This window comes from Chrysemys picta, chromosome 9, assembly GCF_011386835.1.
Source record: "Chrysemys picta bellii isolate R12L10 chromosome 9, ASM1138683v2, whole genome shotgun sequence".
Lineage (NCBI taxonomy): Eukaryota > Metazoa > Chordata > Testudines > Emydidae > Chrysemys > Chrysemys picta.
In genome coordinates this window covers 56,050,737-56,075,480 of record NC_088799.1, presented here as the reverse complement: position 1 = coordinate 56,075,480, position 24,744 = coordinate 56,050,737, and the positions used below count along the sequence as shown (strand labels likewise).

Below are 24,744 nucleotides of genomic sequence, written 5' to 3'. Positions count from 1 at the left end.
GCAAGGAAAGGCAGCTGTCTACTCCAGAAGGTCAAAGCATGAAAGAGTCACTCAACAGCTTGTAGGGAATGGTTTATGTCAGGCTCTTTGGCCCTGATCTGTGTATCTAAGGTACGTATATGGTCCTCATTACCATAGTAATGAGCACCTCACAACCTACAACATTCCTGGGAGGTGGGGCAGTGCTATCACCCCATTGTACAGACAGAGAACTGAGGCACAGATAGTCTAAGTCACTGGTTCTCAAACTAGGGCCGCTGCTTGTTCAGGGAAAGTCCCTGGCGGGCTGGCCGGTTTGTTTACCTGCCGTGTCCGCAGGTTCGGCCGATTGCAGCTCCCAGTGGCCGCAGTTCGCCGCTCCAGGCCAATTGGGGCGTCGGGAAGCGGCGTCCAGTAAGTCCCTCAGCCCGCGCACTTCCTGCAGCTCCCATTGTCCTGGAGCGGTGAACCGCAGCCACTGGGAGCTGTGATCGGCCGAACCTGCGGACTGGCAGGTAAACAAACCAGCCTGGCCCGTCAGGGGCTTTCCCTGAACAAGCAGTGGCCCTAGTTTGAGAACCACTGGTCTAAGTGACTTGCCCAAGATCACATAGGAAGTCTGTGGCAAAGCAGGGAACTGCACCCAGATCTCCCAATTCCTAGGCTAGTGCCCTACCCACTGGGAAATGCTTCCTCTCTCACACTGGCTGTCTCTTTCTGCCATGTCTAATTGTTCTTCTTCCCCTAATAGGTAAACAACAATGGAATCATCTCTTTCTTGAAGGAGGTTTCCCAGTTTACGCCGGTCGCTTTCCCAATCTCCAAAGACCGGCGTGTGGTAGCAGCTTTCTGGGCTGATGTGGATAACCGACGGGCAGGTGAAGTGTATTACCGGGAAAGTAAGGACCAGACCATCTTGGAGAGAGCCACCAAAGACATCGGACAGTATTTCCCTGAATTCCTGGAGTTCTCTGCCGTATGGGTTTTTGTGGCCACCTGGCACCGGGTGACCTTCTTTGGAGGAAGTTCCTTTTCTCCAGTGAGTTGTTGGCATTCAATGCTGGGTGGAGGATGGGATGGGAAAGGGTCAAGGTATGGAGTCCTAGATTATGCTCTCTGAGTTGCCCAAAGTAATTAAATTTGTCCTAGCTAAGACCTCTCAGAGTCTAGAACTCAAAGGCAGACCCCTCTCACCTGCACAGCTGCACTTAGGAACTAAGGAACTGCGGATATTAATGAGGGAGTTTATATTAGAAATTTCATCAGAAAAATGTGAGTGATAATTTGGAATAATTTAAGAACACCTTATTACATGCCTAAAAAGTCACAATCCCACAATTGAGGAAGATGACCTCTTGGTTAAAAAATTGACCTGATTTAGAGCAGAAGTGAAGACAGCAATAAAATATATATATATACATACATAAAATGGAAGAAGAGGGAAGTTAATAGTAACAAATATAAATCAGAAGTTAGGAATTGTAGAAAATTGATAAGGGAACCAAAGGGACATAAGTAGAAATGTATGGCCAGCAGAGTTAAGGACAATAAGAAGCAATTTTTAAAATATATTAGGAACAAAAAGAATCCTGACAAAGGTATTGGTCCATTACTAGATGGAAATGGTAGAATTATTGATAATAATGCAGAAAAGGCAGAAGTGATCCAAAAATATTTCTCTTCTGTATGTGGGGAAAAAACAGATGATATAGTCTCATCATATGGTGATCTCTTTCTATTCCTCTAGTATCTCTGGAGGATATTAAACAGAAACTACTAAAGTTAGACATTTTTAAACTAGCAGATCCAGATAAGTTGCATCCAAGAATTTTAAAAGAACTGGCTGAGGAGCTCGCTGGCCCATTAATGCTGATTTTCAATAAGTCTTGGAGTACTAGGGAAGTTCTGGAAGAAAACTAACGATATGTCCAATTTTTAAAAAGGATAAACAGGGTGACCAGGGTAATTATAGGTCTGTCAGCCAGACATCGATCCCGGGCAAAATAATGGAGCAGCTGATACGGGACTCGATTAATAAGGAATTAAAGGAGCGTAATTAATACAAATCAACATAGATGTATGGAAAACAGAGCCAGTTGAACTAGCTTGATATCTTTTTTTGATGAGATTACAAGTTTGATTGATAAAGGTAAAAATGTTGACATAATATGCTTAGACTTCTTTGAGACAGACAAGGCGAGTGAGTTCATATGTTTTATTGGACTAGCTTCTGTTAGTGAAAGAGACAAGCTTTCGAGCTCACACAGAGCTGCTCTTCAGGTCTGGGAAAGGTACTCAGAGTATCACAGGTCACAGGTAAATACAAGGTGGAACAGATTGCTTAGCATAAGGATTTAACACATATTTCAACAGACCATTCAAGGTGCAGTGGCCTGTTAATGCTCCACCATTCAGAGAGGGGGAAGAAAAGGGGGAAGGCAGGTGGGAGGAGTTGTTAATGGGTTACAAGATTGTTGTAATGAGCCATAAATCCAGTCTACCTGTTCAGTCCATGGTTTTAAGTGTCTAGTAAAGTTATGAATTCGTATGTAGCAGGGGTAGGCAACCTATGGCACGCATGCCAAAGGCGGCACGTGAGCTGATTTTCAGTGGCATTCACACTGCACAGGTCCTGGAAACCGGTCCGGGGAGCTCTGCATTTTAATTTAATTTTAAATGAAGTTTCTTAAACATTTTAAAAACCTTATTTACTTTACATACAACAATAGTTTTGTTATATATTATAGACTTATAGAAAGAGACTTTCTAAAAACGTTAAAATGTATTACCGGCATGCGAAACCTTAAATTAGAGGGAATAAATGAAGACTCGGCACACCACTTCTGAAAGGTTGCCGACCCCTGGTATGTAGCCTACTAACAGCCCCCCCCCCCCCCCCCCCCCCCCAAGCTGCCTCACTTCCTTTTCCCCTACACCTGGAGGGGAGTTAACGGGCCATTTCACCTTGAATGGTGTCCCTTGAAATATGTTAACTATGTGGGGATAAGATGCTTGGGGAGGCTAAGCCTCCCCAGACGGGGCAAGAAATGCCAGATGCAGCACACCTCCCTTTGGAGGCACGCCACCAGGGCCGGCCTTAGCAAGAGCGGGGCCCGCCCCCAGGAATCGGGCCCCGCTCGGGCTGGGGTCGCAGGTTTGGGTCCGGGCCGGAGTCGCTGGGGCCGGGGCCAGGCCGGAGTCGCTCGGCCCGGGCCCGAGCCAGAACCGCCGGGGCCCGAGCCAGAGCCGCTGGGGCCGGAGGGGCTCGGCCCGGGGCCGCTCGGGCCAGCGCCCCAGGGCCCGAGCCAGGCGTGCTTGGCCGGGGCCGGAGGGGCTCGGGCCGGGGCCGGAGCCGTGGGGCCCGAGCCGGGGGTGCTTGGCCGGCACCGCTTGGCTGGGGCCGGGGCTGGTGCCCGGGGCCCGAGCCGGGCCGGAGCCAGAGCCAGAGCCGTTTGGCTGGGGCTGGAGCCACTCGGGCCGGGACCGGGGGTGCTCGGCTGGCGCCAGGGCCGGGCCGGGCCGGAGCCGTGGGGCCGGGCCGGCGCGCTCAGCCGGGGCCAGTGCCCCGGGGCCCGTGCCGGGCTGGAGCCAGAGCCGCCGGGGTCGCTCGGCCAGGGCCAGACTGGGCTGCGCCGTGCCTCCCAGGAGCCTTCCTCGCGCCCCCTCCCCCAGCTTACCTGTTGCTGCCGCTGCCTGCCCCTTTTCAGACTTCCCGCGAACATCTGATTCGCGGGAAGCAGGGGAGGGGGAGGAACAGGGGGTGGAGCATTCAGGGGAAGGGAGGAGGGGGAAGTGAGCTGGGGGCGGAGTGGACAGCTGCGGGGCCCTCTTAGGTGCGGGGCCCTCTTAGGCGCGGGACCCAATTCAGCCGAATCGGCTGAATCGGCCTAAAGCCGGCCCTGCACGCCACCCGCTGCCTTTGGAGCACCATCGCTGGAAGCTCCTAAGAAGTGGAAGGGCCACTGGTGTCTGGACTGTGGCCCCGCCTGCGCTCCGCCCCCTTTCCACCCTGAGGCCCTGCTTCCATTCAGCCTCTTTCCCCGTGGCTCCACTCATGCTGTGCCTCTTCCCCCTGACGCCCCGCCTGCACTCAGCCTCTTCCCACCTTTGTTCCACCTCTTCCCACAAGGCCCCCCTGCCTGCTGCTCACTCTTCTCCGCCCCCTTCCCCCAGCCACCATTGCTCACTCTTAAGGCAGGAGGGGGTTGAGAGGAGGAAGCGGCGGGGTGTGGCGGATTGATGATTTTGCCGCTCCTAGCCCTGAAATAATTGCCGCCCCCGGCCCCATATTAACTTGTTTTAGTTTTTTTACAAATTCGTTTGAACTAAAATGAATCTAAATATCATTAAAATAATTGAACATTTACAATTTTTATTATAAATAGAATTACAAGTACAGCGGACCCTTCCTTGAACATGCATCTGTATAGCGCGATTTCGCTTATAGCGCGGGATCGTGCATGGATCCAAAACTGAGAACTGCTTAATTTCTTCCTTCCAGTCATATTATTAACATTTAGGATTCTCGTGAGTATGTTTACTAAATGGCGTTGTGCCGTCATTGGTGGTTTCAATATGTGCTATGATTGGTAGAATCGTGGCGTCACTGATGCCGCGATTACCAAAATGCTGCTATTATAAATTTGCCGCCCCTGCAAATTTGCCGCCCTAGGCCTAGGCCTTGTTGGCCCAAACGATAATACGCCGCTGGCAGCAGGTGGGGGGCTCAGGAGCGGGGGCAGAGAGGAGCAAGTGGCAAGTGGGGGGAGCCTCAGGGGAAGAGGCGGAACGGGGTGGGAAAAGGCAGAATGGGGGTGGGGTCTTGGGGCACAGCCAGGGTGGAGAGGAGGCAGGACCACAGTTCTTGCACTGGTGGGCCCCCCACACACACTTCTAGGGAGCTTCTGGTGCTCACGCCCAGCCTCCCCAAACACAAGAGTCATGTGCCACCTATGCATAGGTTTGCCAGTTTTGGTTGGATGTATTCCTGGAGGTTTTATCACATGACATAATCTTTAATTAAAGATTAATCTTTAATTCCTGGTGATTCCAGGACAATCCTGGAAGGCTGGCTATGCTTGTGCTAAACAATCTGATCCAACTGGTATTTAGCTGTGACACTCTGAATCTGTTTCCCAGACTTGAAGAAGAGCTCTGTGTAAGCTTGAAAGCTTGTCTCTCTTACCAATAGACATTGGTCCAATCAAAGATATTACCTCACCTACTCTCTTTCTAGTATCTTGGAACCAACACGGCTACAACAACACTGTAGCCTTTTATAAGGCATTTGACTTGGTATCACATGACATTTTGATTTAAAAAATTAACATGGCACACATTAAATGGATTGAAAAGTGGCTAACTGATAGGTCTCAAAATGTAACTGTAAGCAGACAATTGTCATCAAGTGGGTGTGTTTCCAGTGGAGTCCCATATGGATCAGTTCTTAGTCCTACATGGTTTAACATTTTTATCAATGATCTAGAAGAAAACATAAAATCAAATCATCACTGATAAAGTTTGCAGATGACAAAACTTGGGGGAGTGGTAAATAATGAAGAGGACAGGTCACTGATTCAGAGAGATCTGGATCGCTTGGTAAGGTGGGGACAAACAAACAATATGTGTTTTAACACTGCTAAACTTAACTGTATACATCTAGGAACAAAGAATGCTGGCCACACTTACAGGATGGGGGGCTCTATCCTGAGAAGCAGTGACTCTGAAAAAGATTTGGAGGTTGTGGTGGATAACTGAACACGAGTTCCCAGTGTGATGCTGTGCCAAAAGAGCTAGTGTGCTCCTGGGATGCATAAACAGGAGGAATCTTGTGCAATCGCTGCTGTTATACTGTGTCCGGTTCTGGTGTGCACAATTCAAGGACACTGATAAATTGGAGCCACAAGAATGATTAAAACAACGAGGAGTCGGTGGCACCTTAAAGACTAACCGATTTATTTGGGCATAAGCTTTCGTGGGTAAAAAACCACTTCTTCAGATGCATGGAATGAAAATTTCAGATACAGGCATAAATATACTAACACATGAAGAGAAGGGAGTTACCTTACAAGTGGAGAACCAGTGTTGACAGGGCCAATTCAATCAGGGTGGATGTGGTTCACTCCCAATAATTGATGAAGAGGTGTCAATACCAAAAAAAAGAAAATTGCTTTTGTAGTGAGCCAGCCACTCCCAGTTCCTATTCAAGCCCAAATTAATGGTGTTAAATTTACAAATGAATTGTAGCTCTGCAGTTTCTCTTTGAAGTCTGTTTTTGAAGTTATTTTGTTGAAGGATGGCTACTTTTAAATCTGTTATTGAATGTCCAGGGAGATTGAAGTGTTCACCTACTGGCTTTTGTATGTTACCATTCCTGATGTCTGATTTGTGTCCATTTATTCTTTTATGTAGAGACTGTCCGGTTTGGCCAATGTACATGGCAGAGGGGCACTGCTGGCACATGATGGCATATATCACATTAGTAGATGTGCAGGTGAATGAGTTCCTGATGGTGTGGCTCATGTGGTTAGGTCCACTGATGGTGTTGCTAGAGTAGAGATGGGGACAGAGTAGGCAACGAGGTTTGCTACAGGGATTGGTTCTTGGGTTGGTGTTTCTGTGGTGTGGAGTGTAGTTGCTGGTGAGTATTTGCTTCAGGTTGCGGGGAGGCTGTCTGTAAGCAAGGACTGGCCTGCTTCCCAAGGTCTGTGAGAGTGAGGGATAGTTTTCCAGGGTAGGTTGTAGTTCGTTGATGATGTGCTGCAGAGGTTTTAGCTGGGGGCTGTACGTGATGGCCAGTGGTATTCTGTTATTTTCCTTGTTGGACCTGTCCTGTAGTAGGTGACTTCTAGGTACCCGTCTCACTCTGTCAATCTGTTTCCTCACTTCCACAGGTTGATATTGTAGTTTTAAGAAGTCACCTACTACAGGACAGGTCCAACAAGGAAAATAACAGGCCCCAACGAATCACAAGCAAAGCCCAGGAGGACTGCACTCAGCTTTCTCCATAGTTTCTCAGTGCTGCTGCTGGCTAGTGTGTCCCCTTCCTTAGCCAGCCACTCTACATAGCTATCTGCAATGATGCCATCATGCTCTTAGTCTCCACTGGCCCAAGAAGCAAGTGTCATCTCTGACCCTGTCTGCCTGTCTCTTTCATTGTTTCTGTCTCACAAACAACAGTGACATGTAGAGGGCCAGAACCGAACCATGGTCCTGTAATCCCTGAAACACTCGGGTGACAACTGAGCCGGCTGGGTTCTACCTCTTTAGATTAGTTATATATTTTACTGTACCCTTATTGTGACAAGGAAGGTTTACAAAAAAACCTCCCCATCTAATTGGATGGCAAAATCCTGACCCATGAAAAATTCCTTCCTGCCCCTGCCCCCCCAAGAGTGATTGGTTACTTCCAAACACCATCTCTTTTAACTCAACTTGATGTTGTCATCCAGTTTTCACTCTTAGGCTATGTCTACACTAGTATGTTTGTTGGCATAACTTTTGTTGGGCAGGGCTGTGAAAAACACACCCTTGACCAACATAAGTGTCACTGACAGAAGCACCACCGTGGACAGCGCTATGTCAGTGGGAGAGTGTCTCCTGCCAACACAACTACCGCCAGTTGTTGGGGGTGTTTAATTATGCCAGCGGGAGAGCTCTCTCCTGCCGGCATAGAGCAGCTACGAGCAGTACAGCTGTGCCGCTGTAAGGTCCATAGTGTAGCCATAGCCTTAGATGCAGTGATAATTCTTTACTTCAGTGGCAAGTCTGTTCCACCTATTCAATTCCCTCCCTGTGACAAAATACCAAACTGTCAAAATCTACCTTTTGTGTGCCCCAAACTGGTGTGAAAATCCCAGTGTTCTCAGCTTCCAGTGGGTGTGCCGACTGAGGTTTGTCTGTCTAAACCCCCGACTTGCGCAAGGACGCAAGGAGTGCGTGCACTGGGAGTTGCACACATGTTAATCAGAGAATTAATGCTGGCTTTTGAAAATCTGACCCTAAATTCTTCCTTCTTAATTTAGATCTGTGTCATCTTATTTTGATCTGCCCCAAGATCTTCCAAGATCTAAACATCCAAACCCAAATTTAGGTACCTAAATAAGTGGCTTTATTCTCAGAGGGGCTGAGTACCCACAAATCCTAGAGAACTTAAAGGTGTCCTTATCTTTCCGCTCAAGCCCTAATTCATATGCTTTGATCATGTCCCCTTTTAATAGTCTCCTCCCAAGATTAAATAATCCCATCGTTAATCTCCCTTTCCATGTAAAACACTCCATTCCAGGATTCTTCTTTAGTTTTTTTTACACTGAATTCCTGAGAACTGATTGAAAAATGGAATTGCCATCCTGTGGAGAGTGTTGATAAATCAACATTTGTTTTCATCCCAAATCAGGACAAAAAAGTCTAAATATCAAAGCTTTTTACATAATGAAAAGTTCCAAAGAGTTTCAATTCAGGACTGTAAAAACGTGTCAATTGAAATGAAATGTTTTGACATTCCACAAGCAGAGACTGCAGTGCATCATGGGAGATGTAGTCCAGCCAGGGAGCAGGGTCCATAGGTTAGAATGCAGGCACAAAGGACCTGGAACTACAATTCCTATAAGGCACTGCAGCAGCAATGCAAGAAGACTCAATGCTTAAGGTCAATGCAAAACGAAACAAAACATCTACTTGATTTTCTTGATGGAACATTCTGTGGAAATCTATCTTTTCCCATGGAAAAAATTCAGTGTCAACAAAACCCCATTTTCTAATAGCAAAATGTTCCACCTGAACAGATTCCACTAACTTTAGTCCTTTCTAAAGGCAAAGTGTCTTTCTCCAATGAGTTCTCCCAAACTAAACGGTCCAATCCAAACGGGTCAGTCTATTTTCTCTCCATTCCCAGCTGTTTCTTCCTCTGCCAGTCTCCCTCCTCTGCTCTAGCTCCTCCTTCCTTAACCTGGATGTTTCTCCTGCTCTTGTAGGTAAACACCTTCCAGATTGTCCTCATCACTGACAGTAAACTCTCCTTTACCATCTTCAACTATGAGTCTATCACTTGGACCACAGGCATGCATGCCAGTAGCGGGGGAGATTTTGCTGGCCTGGGAGGCATCGCAGCACAGGTAAGCTCTGCCCATTGCAGATGCTGCTTCCTTTCTAATGCCTAGCACTGTAAGTCTTCAGAGCCTCCTGGTGCTATTTCTTTTACTATATTATTAATTTCTTGCCAGGAGCATGAAGCAACTGAGGAAATGTTGATGCTGGGTTTTTTTTAAGTTCTTAAATATCCATGTGTTCTCTCCCTCCTTGATGCTAAGTCCATATAGGGGGCTTTGTTATAGCAAAACCACAGTTCTTTACGTTGGCCAATGCCTCTTAATTCCTTTCCTTCCTAACCTCAGACTTCAAGAGCAGCTGCTGCAGCAAGCATAGCTTTCCATTGTATTTTTATTCCAGCCCTGTGTGGTGGGGGGAGGTGTTTTTTTTAAATCAGTGCCCGTTCGTATGTGTGAATTTCCCACCAGTTGCTCTGTCCTTGGCCCGTTGCCTGCTCTCGTTTGAGAGTCTCCAGAAAGCAGGAAATCGCAGGTGTAAAGGAAACAGACATTTCAAATCCCAGAATTCAAAAGTGCGGATTTTATGGCTGTAAACAGAGCAGTAACCACATGCCTTGGAAGGCGGACAGTGCTCCAGGAACACCCCACCCTAACACTGGCCAAAGAGAAGGGAAGTCTCAGAAAAGTCTCACCCAGTGGCAGTTTGTTAGTGAGTTTGCAAGAGTGAGCTGCAGCCACTCAGAGTGAGACACAGTGGCTGGGCTCTGTGTAGGAACAGCAGGACTCCACATGGCAAAGGAGCCTACTTGGCCTATGCTAGCAGAGCTGTTCCCCTGGACTTATTTCCATCCAAAATTTGTCTGGGCTCAACCTGCACACACAATGCCAGGTGCAGAGGAGAATGAAAATAGAATAGATGTCACATGCTTTTTCCAAGGAGTGAGTCATCAACATGAGGAGATTGCTAAGGCAACGAATGCTTCTGTTTGCTGAGGCTGCTATGTTGAGCCATGCAGGAGGAGTGTTTCAAGGGGCAGGCCTTTGAATTACCTTTCTTTTAAAGCTGTCGTCAGTAGGTAGACCGGCCCTGTTTCCTGCCTTTTGTTCATAACCATTCTGTGTACAGCCATGCAGGACTTCCTACCAGCCAGGATTGTGTATTCCTTACATTGTTGGTTGTGTTCCTAGAAGGCCCAGCTGAGATTAGGGCTTTGTTGTGCTGGGTGCTGTGCAGACATGCAGGATACGCCTGCAGTGCACTGGGAGGTGTAATTTCCAGGCAGGTAGATGTACATGCACTATCTTTGATGGAGCTAGCATGCTAAAAATAGCAGTGAGAGCTGGCAGCATGGCCTAGCCACCTGCATACAATGGTACTCAGGTGGCTAGATCAGTGGCAGAGCCAGGATTAAAACTTAGGTCTTCCGAGTCCTAGTACTGTGCCTTAACCACTAGACAACACCATTTCCAGGGCCTTGTTGTGCTGTGCCCTGTATACATGTGGCCAGCACCCCCAGAGCATAAGCTAATAGTGAGATGATAGTGAAATAAACAGCAGTCAAATAAACCAACTTCTTCCCTTTTTTATTCCATGTGGATTTCTTCTCAGGGTGCTGGACCATGGTGGAAACGAGGCATCCTGGTCTCTTTCCCTTCCCCCCACTAGAGTTTTCACTTTCCGCCTTTGTATTCCTAGGCAGGTTTCAATGCTGGTGATGGAAAGCGCTACTTCAACATCCCCGGATCCCGCACCGATGACATTGTCGACGTGGAGATGACTACAAATGTGGGTATCCCCGGGCGCTGGGTGTTCAGAATCGATGATGCCCAGGTGCAAGTGGGGGGCTGCAACAACACAAGTAAGAGAACAGCAGTTAGGTTTGTTTAAACAAACAATTCTTCATTCCCTTCACTGGGTTCTCTTTCTTTCCCTGGGTAATGCCAGTGCCCATGAAAAGTGGGAAGAGAGCAGCCATGCAGAGGGACTTATCAGGAAAAAGAGCTAAGGGTATTGTGGGAGGAAATCCTAGAAACCACCAGCCCAATGAATGGCTGCAGTAAAATAAATGGCCAATGGAATACTAGATGCATTGATATAAGGCCAGAGTACCAAGCAAACCAAAGTGAGGTGGTTACTGTACCACGCACTGGCTGAGCCAAGTTCAAGGCCATACGCCTCTTGCTGAGGTTGATGGGAGTTTTCCTCCTATACCATGGCTGAGTGGCTCACTGTTTGCTCGCTCATGGGAAGGCTGCTCTCGCCCTTGAAGGGGTGCACCATAGAACAATAAGGCTACATCTTTAATGAGAAAAGGGCTAACGATGTCAGGCCAAATTCAACTCCCTTAAGCAAGGCAGTGCTCTGTTGCAATGAATGGAGTTGTGCCTGCTTCTCCTAGGGCTGCATTTGGCCCGTTGGCCCTCTCTGCATTGGGGAAGAGACAACTGTGTGGTGTCGGGAGTGAAGTATTCACCATTATGAATGTGTTTGATAAGGGGGGAGGTGATAAATGTCTCTTGCTGATGAGATTCAGAGATGTACATAACCACTGTGGGTGCTGGAATGAAGGTCTCTCTCTTGAGTGCCTGGGATTTAAATTTGGGCTCAATATCTCTTAAAAATAGGAAAACAATGGGAAAACTAACGGGAAATGGGGAATTCCAGCAGGACAACTGTAAAATGTAATAAGTAAGGTGGAATAAGGAAGAAATATAAGAGGAAGGACCTAGGAGAGCCAGGTTCAATTCCCTATTCTGCTTGTGTTACCTTGGACAAGTCACTTAAGGTTTGTTTACATGAGAAATTACATGGGTATAGTTGTGTGGCTCCCAAAGCGACATAAGCTAAACTGTAAAAAGGCCACTCTCAGCCACTCTTATATTGGAATGAGAGCATCCGCATGGGCAGTGACAGGGTATAACACTCACAGGTCCTAGCAAGCACCCCCCCACTAGGATTGCTGTGAGGGGAATCCAAGCCTCTGTCCTCTGGATCCCTGGGGTGTTTCAAGCTCCTGGAGCCTGACTGGAGTTCAGCCATTGCCCCAGATAACACTGTGAGGGCACAGACCTTCTATCCAGCACCCCTCTTCCACGGGGTGGAACCTGCTGTCCAGCACCTAGCCCTGACCCTTCGACTGCTCCATGCTCAAACACACCCCTCCCACAGAACTCCTCCCTAAAGGCGTGTCACTCTCTCTGGGGAACGGAGAAGTTGTGAAGTAGGCACACACACGGTACTACAATCTAACATTTTTATATTTAATCTGGTAAAGCACAGAGCACCCAAAACAATAAAGCACCCTAAATGCAATGTCCCTCACTAGCTCACTCTTCCCTTGGGGGATCATCTCTATTCAGACAGGCAGAGTCCTCCATCCCATTGCCTGCTCTGCCCCTGCAGCAGCCTCCCTCAGCATCATCTGGTACAAAATGGCTCTCACCCCCAGCTCACCCACCCTCCTGTGAGTCCCCTTAAAGACTCGTGCTGGGGTTACCTGCTTCTTTTGTTCTGCCATTTGGTGACATTTGTTACTTCAAATCCCCACATGCGCACACACATACACACACCCATGAGAAAAGAGGAGGAATTGCCTTCTCCCAGACAGAGCAAATACATTATTCAAAGTACATCTTGGGACAGAGAGCACTGAATGCTGATCATTCACCATTGTCTCTCACCTGGCAGAGCTATGATGCTACACGGCCAGCTCATGAGGGATTCAGGTACATACATGACATGGTCATTTCATGAGACAATTTCAGAAAATCATCCAAAATTCAGAAGTGGTACAGACAGAACACCCAATTCATCACAATAACTACTGCATTTCAGAGTTGCACCATATCTTATGTAAGCAGGGGAATGGTCCTGCTATTGTGGGGAACTTTCCTAGCTTCTGCACTACCCCGGTGGAATCAGCTAGCGAATGGATCTGAGTCCTCACTCCCACTTCCTTTACCCAGAGGCCTGCCTGACCTCAAGGACTCCCCTTCCTCCCTCCTGTGTGGCAGAGTCCTCATAACCCCGACAAGGCTGGGCTCAGGATTCCTGGGAGGCTGAACCCCCAGGCTTATCATGGTCACTTAGGATAGGGGCTAAGGTATCTCCACTCCGGGTGCTCGCTTCACACCGGCTATGTCCCTGGCTCAGTGAGCACTACATTAAGTTAAAACCAAATACAAGTCAGCAAACAGAAAATGTAATAAAAATAAGAAAAGAAAGTGGAAAGGTTAAAACAAACAAAGACACACACACACCCCCTGTGGGCATGGGGATACCACAACCAGCCCTCTCTGGGATGTAAGGGAAGGTCACAGTCTGTTCCTCACCTGTCCCAGACCTCCCCCCAGGCCCTGGCTGTTCTGTGGTGACACTGTGGATCAGACCCCGCTCTGGCAGTGGCTACACACCCTCAGGCACTAGTTGGCAGGAACCCCTCTCCCCAGTGGCGCCCCTCCCATTGGGATCATTTCCCACCTTTGAGTCAGGCCTGCAAAGCCTCTTGTCCGGCGACGTCTCCCCGTGCTGGGCCCTCTGCCAAGGGCTCCCCTCACTCTCCACAGCTGCTAGCCATGCTCAGCTCCGGTGTTATTTGTGGCACAGCCAGCATCTGCTCCCCAACTCTGGGCCCGCAGCTCCCGCTGTAGCTCAACCCTAGCTCCCCATTGGTGTGGCTGGTCTGTTCAGCACCAGCTTCCAGCTCCGGCTGCTCCAGCTCCGCCTGCTCCAGCTCCCCAGCTCTGCCTCAGTGCTGCTGCTGTGCCCCCAGCTCAGCCCTGGCTGCTGCTCTCCCCTTAGCTCTGCCCTACTCTGGCTCAGGCAGCTCCCGCTCACACATAGGATGGGCTCTGGCCTCCTGACTCCCTCATTGGCCTGCCTGCTATGTCAATCAGGCTGACCTGGAGTGTTGGCCTCTCCCCATTGGCCCTGGAGACTGTCAGTCTCAGGATCCTGATTTCTCTTCGTCCCTTCCCCTTTCTTTTGGTACTGGGAGAGGGCTGCCCAAAAACCCCACTAAGTTTCAGTGAGGGGCCAACAGCCCCCTGAGATTTATACTGGTATATGTCCCATATAGAGAGGGACCTAGCCAGTCTGTGCCTCAGTTCCCCATCTGTACAATGGGGATAACAGCTCTGCCATGCCTCCCAGAGGTGCTGTGAGGATAGCTACATTAAAGACTGTGAGGTGCCCAGACACCATAGTAACAGAGGCCATATGAGTACTATAGCCAGAATGTGTTGCCAAATAAATGCACTGAAACAAACCAAACAGATACATTTAAGAGCCAGTGGCACTGGTATGCCATGGCTGGGGCTGGAAGTTCCTGGGGATGCAGGAGGAAGTTGGTTCAGTCCAATGCTATTGTTGCTAAGACATATTGTAGGAGTCCTGTGGCGGGTGTTCTCTTCCATTAAAAGGTGTGCTACCTTGGTTTGCAGCCTCCGTGTGTTTTACATTACGCCCCTGTTTGAATGGGGGGAAGTGTATTGAGGACTGCATCACGGGAAATCCCTCCTACTCCTGCTCCTGCCTTGCAGGCTTCACGGGCAAGAGATGTCATCTTGGTAAGTGCTCTCTGTGCCATCCTGCATGGGCATGTTGATGGGATACAAACATTTCTCCTCCCTCTGAAGCTTGCACCTCCATGTTAGCGTCTTCCCTTCTGGAGACCTGCTTCAAACTAACTGCCATTATCCTATGCTGCTTAGCTCCCTCTGGGAAGAAGAAAATTCTCCCAGTCCCAGGAACAATTATCCAACAAAAGGGCACTTCTGTTCCATTGGAAGGATGGTCTAGTGGCTAGGGTGTTAGCGTAGAACTCAGGAGACCTGGGTTCAATTTTTCTGCTCTGCCTCAGACTGCCTGTAGAATCTTGGACAAGTCACTTAGTCTCTTTGTGCCTCAGTTCCCCATCTGTACAATGGGGATAATGGCACTGCACTGCCTCTCAGGTGGGTTGCAAGGATAAATAATTAATTATTGGGAGGCGCTTGGGTACCATAGGAATGGGACCTGTATATGTACCATAGAGTCTGAGAACAGGAAGAGATCCCTGGGATGGAATGATGCTTTCTGGTCAGCCAGCCACAGAACACGAGAAAAGAACATGCCAGCGATGCCCTGCTCACCCTTATGGTCTCCATAGTCTGTGGCTGACGTATGATGGAAATGGGGACAGTTTGGGGGGGTGAAGCAGAGTCTGTGGCTCTGTTCTGCCCCAGGCCATGGGGCGCTCCATACCACATGGAGCGTTAGTGAGCATGGGCAGCAGGCTTCCCTTGTGAGAAGCTAGCTCCCTGTCCTGCCTCTTCTGCCCATGGCCCCTTGCCCGCCCCACTTATCCCCCCTCCCCCAACTGCCACTTGCCGTGTCCCTCCTCTCCTCCACATCCCCTTTCCCCCCCAAAGCCCCTACCTCTTGCACTCTCCATTTCCCTCCTCTCCTCCACCCCACGCCCCCAGGCAGCGGCGGGCAGTGGAGGCCTCAAGGAAGGGGTAGAGAAGGGAGGGGAAGAGGTGGAGTGCAGGCAAGGCAACCATGGCCCAGGTGTCTGGCGGTGGGGCGGCGGCTTTGCCAGGGGAAGCTTAGCCTCCCCTAGCCTGTTATACCCACCACCTATGTCGGTGAGCCCTCCTGGCCATGGGGCCATTCTGGTGTTCCATGTTTCTTTGCTGCTTTTCCCCTTGCCACAGGGGGACTGTCACGTGCCCCTAACCCTCGACTCCACCTCTGTTCTCTTTCAGATGTGGATGAGTGTCTTTCCCACCCATGTCAGAACAGTGCCACCTGCATCAACGGCATCAACAGCTTCAGCTGTCAGTGCCCACCAGGGTTCAAAGGAGCCATGTGTGAGACAGGTGCGTTGGGCTGTGCAGTAGACATGTGGCCCACAGTGCATTGCAGATGGGCTAAAAACCAAATACAGCTTGGCTGAGACAGTGCAAACTCAGTGCACGCTGGGAGAGGATCCTTCATTCTGTTCACACATGGGAACTTGGGGTGAGGGACCTCCACCTGGGACAGACTCTGGGGACTGGCTCGCTTTCTGCACATGCAGCTGGATTCAACAGCTATTCCGGCCAATGGAAAGACTTCCTTTGGCTGTACAGGGCTTTGGGTCAGGCCTTTTCCATGGGAGATAGGAACTCCCGAGTTCTGATCTCAGTTCTGACACTGACTCCTGCTGGGGCTTTGAACAAGTCACCTAGCACTATGTTCTCCCATCCTAACTCTCGGTGACATAAATAGGAACACTCCCTGAGGGAGGCACCAATCAGCATGGGTAAGAGTGATTGGAATGGGCCTTTAACCTCCCACTGTCAGTTCCCCCTCTGTCAGAGGGGGATAACAGGACATACCTTACAGAGCAGACAGGCAGCCTGTGGAACTCACTGCCAGGGGATGTTGTGAAGGCCAAAAGCATAACTGGAGTCAAAAAAGAACTGGATACATTCATGGAGGATAGGTCCATCCATGGCTATTAGCCAAGATGGGCAGGGATGCAACCCTATGCTATGGGCATCCCTAAGCCTCTGGCTGCCAAATGCTGGGAGTGGATTACTGGGGATGGGTCACTCAATAATTGCTTTGTTCTGTTCATTCCCTCTGAAGCATCTGGCACCAGCCACAGTCAGGGGGAGGATACTGGGCTAGACGGACCATTGGTCTGACCCAGTATGGCCGTTCTTATGAGTGTGAGGGACAAGGCTGGGGCTGGGCAACTCCCTTTGGCTCCCCTGAAGAGTTAGGTAAGATCCTCCCCATTGAGTAATACCTACCTCTGCAAATAACCCCACTGAATCAATGGGCTTCTTGTGGAACGAAGTGCGGCTGCACAAAGGGGCAGTGTAAGACAGTCCAGACTCACCCCTGCAGCACCTCCTGCTGGTCATCCAGCAAATTAGCTCACCAACCCCTAGAGCACCCTCTGCAGGCCAGTGATCTGCCTTGTCATCTGCACTAGCCCTGTGTCCCTCCCAGGACCCTGGTGCCCCTTGCCCTGGGTGCTGCCCCCTAGCAATACCCCCCCCACACGCTAGGTCTCCCCTCCCAGGGGAACCCCCACCCACTAACCAAACCTCACCTCAGGATAAGGCCACTGCCAGTCACCAACTAGCCCCCCGCTCCCTGGGGCAGACTGCAGTATAGGCCACTCATCATCGGCCTGGTTGGGTTTGGACCTGCTGCCTTGGCCTAGCCCTGGGCTGCCCTCTGCAACCCCCAGTAACCCTTGGGGGTATTACCAGGCCACAGGCTGGGGCTCACCAGCTCCTCACCCTTTCCCCAGCCCTGCTCCACTACAGGTACCCTCTCTAGCTCCCTGCAGCCACGCCCTTCTCTCTCTGAAGGTAGGGAGAGAGACTGTTGGGCTCCTGGCTCACAGCCTCTTTATACAGGCCATCTGGGCTCTGATTAGGGTGTGGCCCAGCTGCAGCCACTTCCCCCAATCAGCCAGGGTTTTACCTTGCCCAGCCCAAGCCATCTGCAGGGCTTTTCCAACTCCTCAGGGCAGGAGCAGGTGTCCATCCCGCTACAGGCAGGATCTGGCTCTTGAGGCCGGTCAGTGCTCTGTAGTTTTTATCCAGCAGGGACCTTCAACTGGCTTAAAGAAATACCCACCGAGCTCAATGGCATGGTCCAGAAGCGGTTCTGAGCTCCTTGTAGAGAGCTACATGCATCCTGGATTTGGACCTTGCAAATCCAAATGAAACTGGTGTGGCTGCAAGTGCCTCTTATCTGACACTGATGGCGCATTTCTGAGCAGTCTGGGTGTTAGCACAGTGCACGTCAGCAAGTCATTTTGAAGCCCCCTCCACTGTCGGTAGGTCCTGCTTAGTGAAACAAGCTATGTGCTGTTTAATTAGAATGCAAGTGGCCCTGCTCTCTGCAATACTTTCACCAGTTCAGATTTGATCCAGAGCCCTTTGAAGTCAATGGGAACCTTTCCCCTGACTTCCGTGAGCTTTGGATACAGCCCTTGTCGTACTGAGTCGATGCTAATCCAAACAGCAATGTAATCAGGAACTAGCATATCCACCCAGTCATGTGACACGTGTAGACTCCTCTGGGCATGAGGATGGCAGCAAGGGCCATATTTCAAGAGCTCAAGGGCAGATGTTCAAGTTCTCAGCACCCACAATCGGAACCAGATTTTCAGAAGAGCTCAGCTTCCCTTTAGAGACCTAAATAAGGGGCAGAGTTTCAAGAGTGCTCAGCACCCAACATGGTCCTCAGCATCCTTTGTCGTGGAACCCCATCAAGACACCCCAGCCTCCATGCTGGTGAGGGTATCTTATGTGCCCTAGAACAACTAAGCCAATAAACAGAGAGGGAAATTCTGAACCAACCTACTGAAAAAATCAGCCATCTTATAAATAAGCCTGTGTAAGCCTCTACAGAGCTGTATCTAAAGGGGAGACCCATTCGCTTAGTTCTCAGAGATCTTAAAACAAAGAACAGAAGCTTAGCTCTGAGCTATTCAAGTCTGGACACATTAGTGTCCGTGTCCTCAGCCATCCTGCCTGATTTCCTGATCCCTTGGGACGGGAAGTGGTCGGCATTCTCTAGAGAGGCAAGAAGATATTACAGCCCCGGCTCAGTTCTCCCTTGCAGTTGGACGCCAGGCTGCTGTATTGGATCCAACCTTTGGATCTCATGTACTTCCAAGCCTACTAAGTCTGAGCAGTGTCCAGATTCTGTCTCTAAGTCTGGCTTCTCTGGAACCCTTCCAAGGTACAGTTCCCCGCTGTCTAGTTCCCCTTCTCAGGATGTCAGATCCTGTGGTCCAGCTGCCTAGACTCCAAGGCCAGTACTGCTCCATAAGTCTCCCCAAAACTTAAGCATGTCCTCCCCAGTGCTTTTCCTAAAGTTTTTCCTGATATATAACCTAAGTCTCCCTTGCAGCAGATTAAACCCCTTACTTCTTGTCCTACCTTCAGTAGACGTTGAGAGCAGATAATCACAGTCCTTTTTATAACAGCCCTTAACATATTTGATTACTGTTGTCAGATCCCCCCCTCAGTTGTCTTTTCTCAAGACTAAACATGCCTATGTTTTTTAAGTCAGGTTTTTAAAACCTTTTATCAGAACTGGAGACACTGCTCTCGCTGAGGCCTCAGAAGTACTGAGTACAGCAGGATAATTACCTCCCATGTCTTACAGACCACATTCCTGTTCTATCATTTCCTGGGTCCTCTTTGGTCCTCTTTTTAATGATAAATTTATTAGAGCATAAGCTTTTGTGGACTACAGCCCACTTCTTCGGATGCATATAGAATGGAACATATATTGAGGAGATATATATACACACATACAGGTATGTGTGTATATATATCTCCTCAATATATGTTCCATTCTATATGCATCCGAAGAAGTGGGCTGTAGTCCACAAAAGCTTATGCTCTAATAAATTTGTTAGTCTCTAAGGTGCCACAAGTACTCCTGTTCTTCTTTTTGCGGATACAGACTAACACGGCTGCTACTCTGAAACTTTTTAATGATAGGTACTTCAGTCCTTGTGACCTCACCTGTATTCCAGGAGTTCTCAAAGATAATTGATAACAGTTCCAAGATTACTTCAGCTAGTTCTTTAACTATCTTAGGATGAATTTCATCAGACCCTGATGACTTGACTATATCTAATTTATCTATGTATTCTTTAAACTGTTCTATCCTTATTTTGGCTTCTGTTCCTTCCTTCTTGTTGTTGATATTAATTGTGTGAGTATTTGGTCACCATTAACATTTTCAGTGAAGAGTGAAGCAAAATAGGCATTAAACACCTCAGCCTTCTTGATGTCAGTCATTACTACATGGGCAGTGCATGACTCCTGCATTTGGGCAGGCTAGGCACGACCGGAAGCTCCCAAGAAGTGGGGGGCCCCACCCTCTGCTCTGTCCCAAGGCCCTGCCCACACTCCACCCCTGCTCTGCCCCTAGGCCCTGCCCACACTTCACTCCTGCCCATCTCTTATGTTTCTTCACCCACCGCTCACTCCTCTCTGCCCCCTTCCCCGAGGTCCCCCCTGTGATGGGTTGGATCACAGAAACCTCCTTGGGAACTGCCAACTGATGTGCCAAGACTACTGCCCCTGTTTTCCTGCCCTGGCAGCTTGGGACTTCAGTGCCCTGCCTGGTTTGAGCCAGACCCACTGGCCTGCTGCAAACCCAGACCCAGGTATGAGCCACGTCCCTTAACAGATGTAGGCTTAATTGAAAGCAGCTTAAGAAGTGTTCCTGTCTTTAACACTCAGATGCCCAACTCCCAATGGGATCCAAACCCCAAATAAATCCATTTTACATTGTTCGCCCTCTCTAACACTGATAGAGAGAGATGCACAGCTGTTTGCCCCCCCCCCCCCAGGTATTAATACATAGTCTGGGTCAATGAATAAGTAAAAAGTGATTTTATTAAATACAAAAAGTAGGATTTAAGTGGTTCTAAGTAGTAACAGATAGAACAAAGTGAATTACCAGGCAAAATAAAATAAAACCTGCAACCCTATGCCTAATCCAGTAAGAAAACTGAATACAGATAAAATCTCACCCTCAGAGATGTTTCAATAAGCTTCTATCACAGACTGGATGCCTTCCTAGGCTGGGCACAATCTTTTCCCCTGGTACAGCCCTTGGTCCAGCTCAGGTGGTAGCTAGGGGATTTCTCATGATTGCAGCCCCCTTTGTTCTGTTCCACCCCCTTATATGGCTTTGGCAAAAGGCAGGAATATTTTGTCTCTCTGGGTCCAGTCCCGCCCCCTTCTAAATGGAAAAGCACCGGGTTAAAGATGTCACTGTAAGACTTCATTACCCACTTGCCAGCACACACATATACAGGAAGACTTACAGGTAAAACAGAGCCATCTACAAACAATTGTCCTGGTTAATGGGAGCCATCAACATTCCAAACCACCATTAATGGCCCACACTTTGTATAATTACAATAAGCCCTCAGAGTTATATTTCATATTTCTGGTTTCAGATACAAGAGTGATACATTCATACAAATAGGATGAACACACTCAGTAGATTATAAGCTTTGTAATGATACCTTACAAGAGACCTTTTGCCTAAAGCATATTCCAGTTACATTATATTCACACTCATTAGCATATTTTCATAAAATCATATAGACTGCAATGTCACACCCCTGCCTGCCCACTCCTCTCAACCTCCTCCCCCAACGCCCCCACCCACCATTTAATAGTTTCATCATCAGCCTGGTGAAGAGCCAGTAGCTCGCCATCAAAGCAAGTTGGTGAGCACTTGTCAAGGATATGTGACAGTCTGACATTGACGACATCTACATGACGGATTGTTAGAGAAACCCCATTTGAAAAGATTGGCCACACAATTACCCTGTCCTATATGAAGCCAGGTCAGGGATGACCACTGGTACCTTGGCAGGTCAAAACTTGGTGGGCAGATGGTTGGGTCAGTGATGAGAGAGTGATTAATAACTGTCGTTGCTGACCACTCGTTATGCTGAGCAGATTTCACCGCCATGCCCTGTGTTGGCATAAGTGACCAAAAAGGGTGTCTAGAAGACAGGTGAACTAGCGGGTGGTTGAACAGGTCTGAGTACAGAGGCAAGTTGCTGTGCTCACAGATCTTGGCCAGGAGCATGATGGTGGCCTCCACATGATGGTGGCGAATATAGAGCAGTGCTATGTTACTAAGTTTTGGCAGCCATGCAACAGAGTTGCATGTAAAGTCCCAGTAACAATGCACATAGCTTTGTTAGCTCTACATTGATCAGCCTCGTGTGAGACAAGTGACCCCAGACAGGAACACAGTACTCTGCTGTTGAACAGCTGAGAGCAAGGGCTGATGTTCTCAGCATCCAGGCACTCACACCCCAGGTTGAGACAGCCAGTTTTCTGAGCAAATTGTTCTGAGTGCTAACTTTGGCTACTGTCTTCTTCAAGTGGTGCATCAATGACCTATCCAATGTCACGCCGGGGTAAACCAGGTTTGGGTCGTGCTGCAGGCATTGGCCATTTAAGAAAATATTTAGCTTGTGGCTTGTGCTTGCATTATGCAGATGAAATACACGAGAAACCATCTTGGAAAAGCTCGGCTGCAGGTGCCATCAACTACAGTAGTCTGCCATGAGTTTCACAGCATCATTCAGAAGCTTGTCAATTTCTGAGAAGCACTGAGCTTGGTAGCCGCAGCAGATGTCATCAGCATAGATAAACTTGGGTAAGAGTATCAGGGGGTAGCCGTGTTAGTCTGTATCCACAAAAACAACAAGGAGTCCGGTGGCACCTTAAAGACTAACAGATTTATTTGGGCATAAGCTTTCAAGGGTGAAAAACCTCACTTCTTCAGATAAACTTTGATGTACACTGAACAGTACTGAGAATAGAACTGAACCTTGAGGAATACAGTTAACATGACACTTCCAGGAACTGAAACAGTCACCCATGAGTACTCTGAACTGCCTATTTTGAAGTAAGAGCTCTACTACTTTGACCACCCAATGAGGGGCAACTCAAGAGCATTTATACAGACGGCCTCTGTGCCAAACTGTGTCATAAGCAACAGTCTAATCCAGGAAGACAGCTGTTGTCTTTAGATTTTGTTGAAAACCATTTCTGATAAGGGTGATCAAGGCTAGACCTTGATCACAGATGCTACGTCCTTTCCTGAACCCTGCCTGCTCAACCTGCAAGACAGCGTCCAAATCTGGAGCAATTTGTTGAAGGATCAAATGCTCAAACACCTTGAAACGCACTGACAGCAAGGATTTGGGCAGTAACTCACCATATTGCAAGGGTCCTTGCCCGGCTTGAGAATGGCAATAATCTTTGCTTGACACCAAATGCACGGGAGCGTCTTCTCATTAATGACCCATATATAGAAATTAGTGAGCCACAGTGTCACCTTTGATCCAAGGGGCTGAAGGAATTCCGGCAAGGTATTCTCATACCCATTATTTTTCCAACCGACTTCTGGGTAGTTAAAGTCCCCCATTACTGCCAGGCCTTGTGTTTTATATATTTCTGTTATTTGTTCTAGAAATGCCTCATCCCCCTCCTTTTCCCCAGCCCCTACCACAATGTCATCCCTATTTTTTCCCCTTTTATCTTTACCCAGAGGCTCTTAACTGGTCTGCCTCTCTCCTCCTTCTGGACATCAGAACAAGTGTGTATGGTTTTGCTGTATAATGCAACACCACCTCCCTTTTTACCCTGTCAGCCCTTCCTTCCATAGAGAACCAGACTTCTCTATGCCAATATTTCAGTCATGACATTTATCCCACCAAGGCTCTGTGATGCCAATAAAGTCACAATTTACCTTACGTAGTAACATTTCCAATTTTTCCTGTTTATTCCCCATATGCCTTGCATTTGGGTATAGACATCTAAGTTGCCAAGCAGATTTCCCCACTGATTTCCCTCTTATGATCCATGCATTTCCAGTATGTCAGCCTTCAGCAGTGCTGATGCTTCTCCCCTTCAGGGCAGATGACATAGGCGTCTTACACCTCAGCATTGATTCAGGACATTACTCCATGCAGCAAGCTGAGGACATCAGTACTCAGAGACACAGTCTCTGATCATGATTGCAATGTGCCACCTCCTGCCAAACTTGCGTGGGTGCAGATGAGGGTGTTCAGAGGCCTAATTTTGGAAGGGAGAGGCTCTTGTGATAGATCAGCTGAGTGGTGATGGGACAGCAGAGGGCAATGGGGTGAATCTGCAAGCTGTGAATATGCTTCTTGCCGTCCAGCTGGGGAGAGTGAGAGCCGGCCAGCAGGGGCAATTTGGGGGCAATTGGAGGAGGGTTCACAGAGGCCAGGTGCCTAGGGCCCTGGGAGGAATGTGGCAAATGGGGATAGGGTGACCACGTTTGTTGGCTTGAAATAAGGGAGAACCACATGAAAAATAAGGGACAACACTTTATTTTAAGGGACATTGCAGGGAAACACCATTTCTCTTTGCATAGCATGTATTTGTCTCTCAAGTATACACTTCTGCTGCCCTCAAGAATACAATGCAATTGTCATAAACTTCAATGTAATATTTCAAATGGTAAAGGGACAGTCCCTTCAAATAAGGGATTGATGGTCACCCTAAGGAGCAAATCAGTGATTTAAGTGACAGTCCCTTAAAATAAGGGATGGCTGGTCCCCCTAGTTGGGGTGTGCATATCTGTCCCATAGAGCCCTACAGCACTTGCTTCAGCTGTGGCCACCTGGGGCTCTAGAGGGGCTGTGTCAAGCCCATGTTTGGCATCCCGCCCCAAATGAGTAGGGTTCCCACATCCAGGATATAAAAGACTGGGACATCCAGGATGATCCAGAGTCCATACAACTGAACAGCTGACTGTGTGTACTGAGCACCCATCCCAGGTCAGCTGTCTAACAAGGTAAGGTGCTGCTCAGGATGCACAATGGTGCGGTGGGGCCCATAGTCATTCTATGAATCCAGGCTGGAGGGGTTGGGGTGCACAAGAGCTGTAGGATTGGGATCGGTTATGTACAAAGCATGCTGCCATGGCAGATGATGATTCTGGTATTGGGGCCTCATCTGGAGCCAACTGAAATCCAAAGCATCTTTACATTGACTCCAATGGGCTTTGGCTCCGGTCCTTATTGGGAGCCAGCAGGCAGAAGCTGGACAAAAAGCTACACCTGCCTGGCAGACAGCTGTCACTTAGGGTCAGATAGAGCCAAACACGAGGGTTTCCTTCTAGAAATGCCGAGCAGGG

The 24,744-nt window shown here is 48.7% G+C and overlaps 1 protein-coding gene across 10 annotated transcripts in view; it reads left to right on the top strand.

Annotated features, from left to right (window-relative positions):
• SNED1 (sushi, nidogen and EGF like domains 1) overlaps positions 1-24,744 on the top strand; it is a 143,332-nt gene that overhangs the window by 48,855 nt on the left and 69,733 nt on the right. For 8 of the 10 annotated variants that reach the window (XM_065557057.1, XM_024111767.3, XM_065557059.1 and 5 more), the window contains 5 exons: positions 731-1,018; positions 8,952-9,092; positions 10,723-10,885; positions 14,469-14,594; positions 15,774-15,887. In XM_065557057.1, coding sequence (XP_065413129.1) covers positions 731-1,018; positions 8,952-9,092; positions 10,723-10,885; positions 14,469-14,594; positions 15,774-15,887 — 832 coding nt within the window. The remainder of the gene's footprint in view (positions 1-730; positions 1,019-8,951; positions 9,093-10,722; positions 10,886-14,468; positions 14,595-15,773; positions 15,888-24,744) is intronic. The other 2 variants (XM_065557058.1, XM_042858781.2) reach the window with 1 other exon arrangement.